General features: G+C 49.1%; 1 protein-coding gene across 1 annotated transcript; it reads left to right on the plus strand.

Moving 5' to 3' along the window:
- The first annotated feature begins 983 nt into the window (after positions 1 to 983).
- NPW (neuropeptide W) lies at positions 984 to 4,939 on the plus strand. The gene is made up of 2 exons (XM_070761779.1): positions 984 to 1,520; positions 4,468 to 4,939. The coding sequence occupies exons 1-2, from the start codon at positions 1,054 to 1,056 to the stop codon at positions 4,487 to 4,489; spliced, it is 489 nt and encodes a 162-aa protein (XP_070617880.1). The 5' UTR covers positions 984 to 1,053; the 3' UTR covers positions 4,490 to 4,939.
- Positions 4,940 to 7,423: the final 2,484 nt, after the last annotated feature.

Below are 7,423 nucleotides of genomic sequence, written 5' to 3' on the forward strand. Positions count from 1 at the left end.
AATGTTTAGAAATACCTTGAAATATTATAAATGTCTGATTTTCCTTTTAATGTTTGCTTTTGAAAATGCGTATTACTGCTCAGCAAAAACCTACATTTTTGAATTTCTTGTTTTGGAGGGGAGACTATTACTTCCCATCACAGGAAATTCTTTTAAAAACTTATCTCCAGTGTGCATGTCAATCACAAATGCAATTAAAGGTTTAAACATAATAATATTATAGGCTTTATTAACTTACGGAAATGTATGTGGTTTGCTTAAGATATAGAGATGTGATTTGTAATCTTAATATGCAAAATGAAATTGTATTGGATCTGTAACAATAATTATATTAATTATCTTTTTAAAAGAACAATAAAAGTTTAAATTTTTTTTTTTTTTTTTTTAAAGAGCTGTTATCTGCAGGATCTGCCCGGGAGACTTCTTGCTCTGCCTTTGGCCTGGCTGATAAAACAAACTTTCTGAAAACAAACATTTAATCACCTCCATATCACTGCAGGGATGGGGCTGCCCTGGATCGTAAGCAGCCGCCTCAACCAGGTGGGACACCCCGCCACCGTCGCCACCATCGCCACCGCAGGAGTCCGAGAGCGGCGAGCCGGGCCAAGAGGCATTTCGGGCTCTGCTACTTTGGGATGCTGCAGCCACCAGGAACCGCGTTCGGGTTCTGTTGCTTTGCGCGGGGCGGCCATTGCGTGCACAAGGCGGCAGGCCAGGTTCGACCCGGGAAAGGCCGAGGGGCCGAGGGAATCGACGGGGCGGGAGGAGCCGCTGACCCGCCAACACGAGGGGAAGGCGCGCAGGTGCGGCCGCCGGGAGGCAACGGAGGGCGAAGCTGCGAAGGCGCCGTCCGCCCCCGCCGTCCCGGGAGTCTCTTCCCCGCGCTGCCCCGACGGCCCTCTCGCAGGCGGCCCCCACCGCCTGGCACAGGTTGAAGGCAGGGCGGGGCAAGGGGGGAGCTGCGGGGGCGCTGCGGCTCTGCTCCGCCCCGTCGGGAAAAGGGTGGAGCCGCCCGAGAGGGGCCCGCGACGCCCCCGCCCCCTCCGGCCTTATATGCCTCTCGGGCGAGGCGCGGCGGGGGCAGCTCGGCTGGGCGGCTGCATGGCGTCGGGGAAGGACAGGCGGGCCGGGCCGGGCGGCGGCGGAGTCTTCCTCCTGCTCCTGCTGATGCTGCTCCCGGGCCCGGCCGGTGCCTGGTACAAGCACGTAGCCAGCCCGCGGTACCACACGGTGGGTCGGGCGTCGGGGCTGCTGATGGGCGTCCGCCGCTCGCCCTACCTGTGGCGGCGGGAGGAGGCCGGGACGGAGCCCCGCGGCAGCTCCCCGCACCTGCCGCCCTGGCCGGACCCGCCTCGCCCCGACGCCCGCTGGGGTCGCCGCCTGCCGGAGAGCCTGCCCGCCCCGGCGAGGGGAGCGCCCGCCTTCCGCCCGCTCGAGGGTCCCTGGGCCGGGCTGGCCCTCCGGCGGACCTTGCGGGACCAGACGCCGCCCGTCGTATTGCAGGAGCGGATGCCCGACAGGTAACGGAGAGGGCGGGCAGCGACAACTCTGCCCGGGAAAGGCTGGCGGCCGCGGCGGCGAGGGGGAGCCCCTTCCGTGAGGAAGAGACGGGAGCGATGCAGCGGGGGGAGGCGGGGCGCTCCGGCCGAACTGCTGCCCTTTTGGCCCCGCGCCGTCCGGTTCCGCTGCGCGCAGCTGAAAGCGGTGGCCGAAGCAGGCGGGGCTGCCTTGGAGGGCCGCACGGGAGCCCGGACAGCCGGGCGGGAGGTCGGAGGGCGGGACGGGCTCAGAGCCGCGGGGCGCTGACCTTGGCCGGACTCGGGGCTGCTCTCCCCTCCGCGCTTGCCCGGCCGCGCCTTCTGCCGGTACTTCGGTCTGCCCGAGGAGGGGGGGAGAGTTGAAGACTCGGCGGCCGCCTCCCCCAGCCGATTTCTCTTGGGGAGGGGAAGCAGCCGGGGCGGAGGCAGGGCCCCCCAGTCCTTTCGCGGGCAGAAGCCCGGCGATTCTTGCGCGGCGTCGGGGCACTCGGGCGAAGTGTGGCGGCGAGGGGGCGGCCGGAGCTCCGGGGGGAGACTGGAGGCGCTTCCTCGGGGCAGCCGGGCGCCCTCCTGGCTGAGCGGGGAGCCTCCTTCCAGACGCAGACTGGCCGACTGGAGACTCGGGGAGCCCCCCACTCCCATGGGACCGCCCGGCTGAGCTGCGGTCCCCACCGCCCTCGATTGCTCTTCCAGTTGTGCCCGCTTTGACCCCAAGCCGGACGGTCAGTTCCTGTCCCAAGCGATGAGACCAAAGCAACAGTGGACTCCCACCTGCAGGAAAACCCGAGGAAGAAAATCAAAGTCCCTCCACTCACACGTGGTTAAGCGCGTTTGCTTAAGCAGGTTTAGGAAGTGGTGAGAAATGAACCACCGTTCAGAAACGAGCCCCCTGTTTTAGTCTGATAAGTTGTGAGAATGCGCTGAACCCGTGGGCCAGAGGGGGCTGCTCCTATAACATTGTTTAAAAGAGACGGTTTTCAAGAACACCTCATTGACTGGGGATGGAGGTCTCACAAGGCTGCCGTTTTTGCAACGATTTAATGTAATGTTGAGTTCAACTCCAGAAAGGGGGAAAAGTTTAAAAAGTGTTTAAACTGTGTTCAGCTCTGGAGACCTCACCAATGAAAAGATATTGATAAAACTGAACAGGTCCAAAGACGGGCTACAAAAATGGTGGAAGGTCTTAGGCATAAAACGTATCAGGAAAGACTTCATGAACTCAATCTGGAGGACAGAAGAGAGAGTGGGGAGTGTGCTTTTATCTGCTTTGTAAACATTTAAATATTTAAACATTTAAATATGTTAAAGGGTTAAATAAGGTTCCGGAGGGAAGTGTTTTTAATAGGAAAGTGAACCCAAGAACAAGGGGGTGCAATCTGACGTGAATTAGGGAAAGATCAGAAGCAACATGAGAAAATATTATTTTACTGAAAGAGTAGTAGATCCTTGGAACAAACTTCCAGCAGACGTGGTTGGTGAATCCACAGTTACTGAATTTAAACATGCCTGGGATAAACATATATCCATCCTAAGATAAAATACAGGAAATAGTATTAAGGGCAGACTACATGGACTAATAATAATAATAATAATAATAATAATAATAATAATAATTTATTACATTTGTATGCCGCCCCTCTCCGAAGACTCGGGGCAGCTCACAATAATAATAAAAAACAATATTATAGTGAAACAAATCTAATATTTAAAAAAAAGCATATAAAATCCTATCATATTTAAAAACCAAATGACACATACATACCAAACATAAAATATAAAAAGCCTGGGGAAAAAGGTGTCTCAACTCCCCCATGCCTGGCGGTATAGGTGGGTCTTGAGTAGATTACGAAACTCTTAGTTTACGGACTCCTAGTTTACGGACTAGGAGGTCTTTTTCTGCAGTCAATCTTCTATATTTCTAAGTTTTTATCAATGCAGGACATTTGGGCATCTGCGGGAGAAGTTTTAAAAAGCTCAAGATGATCGCAACATTTTCACAAAAGGGCTTTCTTAGAAGTCGGGCGTGGTGTTTGTGAGGAAAGGGTTTGCTCTTAGCCCCCTCCCAGACTATTTTGCCCCACCCCAGGAGAAGCCCAAAACAAGGAAGGTGATTCCCTTGGTAAGATGCAGACACCTGTGAAGACATACAGCAGTGGTCCCCAAACTACGGCCCACGGGCCGAATGTGGCCCGCTGAGGTCTTTTAACCAGCCCGCGATAGCACACGAGATTTTACTGATCGATATAATAAGAGGGAGAAATAGAGAGGGAGAGAGAAATGAAGAGGAGAGATAGAAAGGGAGAGAGAGAAAAGGGGAAATAGAGAGAGGGGGAGAGAGAGAAAGTGTGAGAGATACATAGATGGAGAGTTAGAAAGAGAGTGAGAGAGAAAGTGAGAAGAGAGAAAGAATGAGAAAGAGGGAGAGATAGAGAGGGAGAGAGAAAGGAAGAGGGAGAGCTGGAAAGAGAGAGAGAGAGAAAGAGAAAAATGAGAAAATGATGGAGGGAAAGAACGAGGGAGAGGAAAATGAAACAAATGAGAGAAAAGGAAGAGGGAAGAGAGAAGTGGAGAGGAAGGAGGGAGGGAGAGAAGGAAGGAAGGAAGGAGAAATGGAGTTTGTTGATTTAAGTTTAAATTTACTTGTTAATAAAGAAGTATAAATTACTTTATTACTTAATTATTAATTACTTTATTACTTAATTATTAATTACTTTATTACTTATTACTTCTTTATTTTAAATATTGTATTTGTTCACATTTTGTTTTTTACTTTAAATAAGGTATGTGCAGTGTGCATAGGGATTTGTTCATAGGTTTTTTTTATAGTCCGGACCTCCAACAGTCTGAGGGACAGTGAACTGGCCCCCTGTGTAAAAAGTTTGGGGACCCCTGACATACAGTTTACCAGCTCTCTTTTCATCCCTTTCAGTATTTTCGCACCTGAGATGTGATTTCACGTGTCCTGTGGGAGGAACAGCCTGAGAAATGCCACCGGAGGGCCACAGAAACTGATGTGGGGAGCCAAGTGTGAGCAAAGCCTCTGGTTGCTGCATCTTCTTCTTTGCCCCCACCCCGAAACCATCTCTCCCCCCTTCACCGCCTGCCCCCCAGCCTGCCTTAAACCTGCCTGGACTTGCTGGAGGGCCCACAAACAGAGACTTTGGGCGCTTGGAATGGAGGGTCCTGTTTGATTCTCTTCTGCTTTTCAACTCTTGGGATGTAGGCAAGGAACTCCCACCGTCTTCTAGCCAACTTCACCCCAGAGCGGAGACGAAAGAAGGAAATAGATGAAGTTCGCTATTCCTTTTCAGATGTCTCCAACGGCTTTTTGCTATATGATGTGTAATCTGTCTTTTCCCCCCTCTGGGATGCTGTACTAATTAAAACTGAAATGTAATCAACCCGCTTTGAAGTCATAATAAAAATGTATTAGATAAAACATTGGAGGAAATGGAAGAGGAGGAGGAGGAGATGATGGTGGTGGAGGAGGAGGTGGAAGTGGAGGGCCAGAATAGGAGAGCTACTGAATGGAAGGAGAAACCAGGGTTTGCTTTGAGAAAAAGAAGTACAGTACTGTGGTATCTCTACTTATGAACTTAATTCATTCCGTGACCAGGTTCTTAAGTAGAAACATTCTTAAGGAGAAGCAATTTTTCCTATAGGAATCAATGTAAAAGCAAATAATGTGTGCAAACCCATTAGGAAAGAAATAAAAGCTTGGAATTTGGGTGGAAGGAGGAGGAGGAAGAAGAAGAGGAGGACAGTCGCTTTCCAGAGCGAAGGGAGCATTTATTTTCTCTGAGTGCTGGCTGAGGTTTATTCCCTCTCCAACCGCCCAGAGAAAGGAAAATGCTTCGTTCGCTCTGGGCTGCCAAAGCCTCCTTAAGCGCCACCGAAAGGCTCCTCTGGCAGCCCAGAAAAGCCTGAGATGGCCAGGATTAAATGGGGAATGGCAGGAAACTGGCCAGGCCTTTGTGCCGCTCTCAAATTTCCTGGGAAATTTTTCCAGGCTCGGGTTCTTAAGTAGAAAATGGCAAAAAAATCTTGAACATCCGGTTCTTATCTAGAAAAGTTCTTAAGTAGAGGCGTTCTTGTATCTGTATCTCTCTGGTGTGAGACTAGGTCCTTTCTGCTACTCATTGCAATTATTAATTGTTTCCCAAACTTCCACAGTGATTTTTTTTTTCAAGGAATCCACTCAAAGTTAACACAACTCTTAAAAACAGTTGCAGTTCCTGAACCTTTCAGATACCGGCCTGCTATAATTTAGAGCAACATGATGCTGGGTTCACCCAAGCACTATTATTTTGATTATTTTCAAAGGATTTTAGCAAGGTTTCCCAATCGTGGCAACTTTAGGATAGGTGGACTTTAACTCCCAGAATTCTCCAAACAGCTTGCTGCCCGCACGTCTTTGCTAAGGTTGGGAAATGCTGTAGATGTATCAGAAAAGCCCTTTCCCTCGAACCCAGCTAGACCCAAGTGTGCTTGGTTGGAATTCTGCAGCAAGGAATCCACTTCTATGAGGTGTAATAGGTTATCAATCTGGCATAATTCAAGGACCTCAAAACCTGATCTCGACTGAGCAGGCAAATGCACTTCAATGACTATTCCGCTTTTCATTACAATCTCAGAACTGTTTACAATCAAAGTAGAGACAATCTCAAGTGGTGTATGTCAGTGATTTTCAACCTTTTTTGAGCTGCGGCACATTTTTTACATTTTAAAATCCTGGGGCACACCACCAACCAAAATGACACCCTAAGACACTTTCCTCTCTTTTTCCATCCCTGTCTCCTCCCCACCCTTGTGTGTGTGTATGTGTGTGTGTGTATACATACTCTTGAACCATTTCCAAAAACAGGTGAGGGCTGGGGTTTTTTTGTCTCTTATTCTTTGGGTGCTTTTTATCATATGCTTTAAATCAGGAGTCACTTCTCTCTCTCTTTTGTTTCTCTCTCTTGCCTCTCATTCTCTGTCTCAATCATTTTCTTATTTCTCTTTTTTTCGTCTCCTTTTTGCTCATTTATCTCTCTCTCTTTCTCTTTCTTTCTCTCTTGATTTCTTTCTCTCTGACACTTGCTTTCTCTCTCTTTCTCTCTTTTCTTTCTCTCTCTTGCTTTCTCTCTCTCACACTCTTTCTCTGTCTCTCTCTTTCTTTCTCTCTCTCACACTCTTTCTCTGTCTCTCTCTTGCTTTCTTGCTTTCTCTCTCTCTCTTGCTTTCTTTCTCTCTGACACTTGCTTTCTCTCTCTTTCTCTCTTTTCTTTCTCTCTCTTGCTTTCTTGCTTTCTCTCTCTCTCTTGCTTTCTTTCTCTCTGACACTTGCTTTCTCTCTCTTTCTCTCTTTTCTTTCTCTCTTGCTTTCTCTCTCGCTCACTCTTTCTCTCTCTCTCTCTTGCTTTCTTTCTCTCTTTCTCTCTCTCTCTCAGCAAAAAGTTGCGAGACTGGAACCTGAGCTTCCTTTTTCGCGGCACACCTGACCATGTCTCGCGGAACACTAGTGTGCCACGGCACACTGGTTGAAAAACACTGGTGTATATTATGTGCAAAAGGAAACTTCTTCTATCTCCGTAGGATCTGAACTGTCAATGTCTGAACAGGAAAGAGATCTTAAAGTCACGCTGGACAATTTAATGAACATGTTCCTTGGTCCAATCTCACCCCCAGGGCATACAGGCGGCGGCTGGAATTCCCACACTTGGAATTATTGGGAAGTGGGTTGAAAACAGTACAATACTATCGTGCTTTGATAAAATCCAAGAAAGAAAAGAATTGGCTCCAGTTCTGGTTGCTTCAAGTCATAAAGGATATTCTGAAACGGATGTCTGAAACCCTCCTCAAGCATGAGGCTGATACAGAATCATAGAGGTGGAGGGGACCTC

The sequence above is a fragment of the Erythrolamprus reginae genome, chromosome 9 (genome assembly GCF_031021105.1).
Source record: "Erythrolamprus reginae isolate rEryReg1 chromosome 9, rEryReg1.hap1, whole genome shotgun sequence".
In the NCBI taxonomy this organism is placed as follows: Eukaryota; Metazoa; Chordata; class Lepidosauria; order Squamata; family Dipsadidae; genus Erythrolamprus; species Erythrolamprus reginae.

Coding starts and splice junctions, on each gene's coding strand:
- NPW (XM_070761779.1), top strand. CDS start 1,054: ATGCCTCTCGGGCGAGGCGCGGCGGGGGCAGCTCGGCTGGGCGGCTGC. Junction 1,521..4,467: donor CAGGAGCGGATGCCCGACAG/GTAACGGAGAGG, acceptor CATCCCTTTCAG/TATTTTCGCACCTGAGATGT.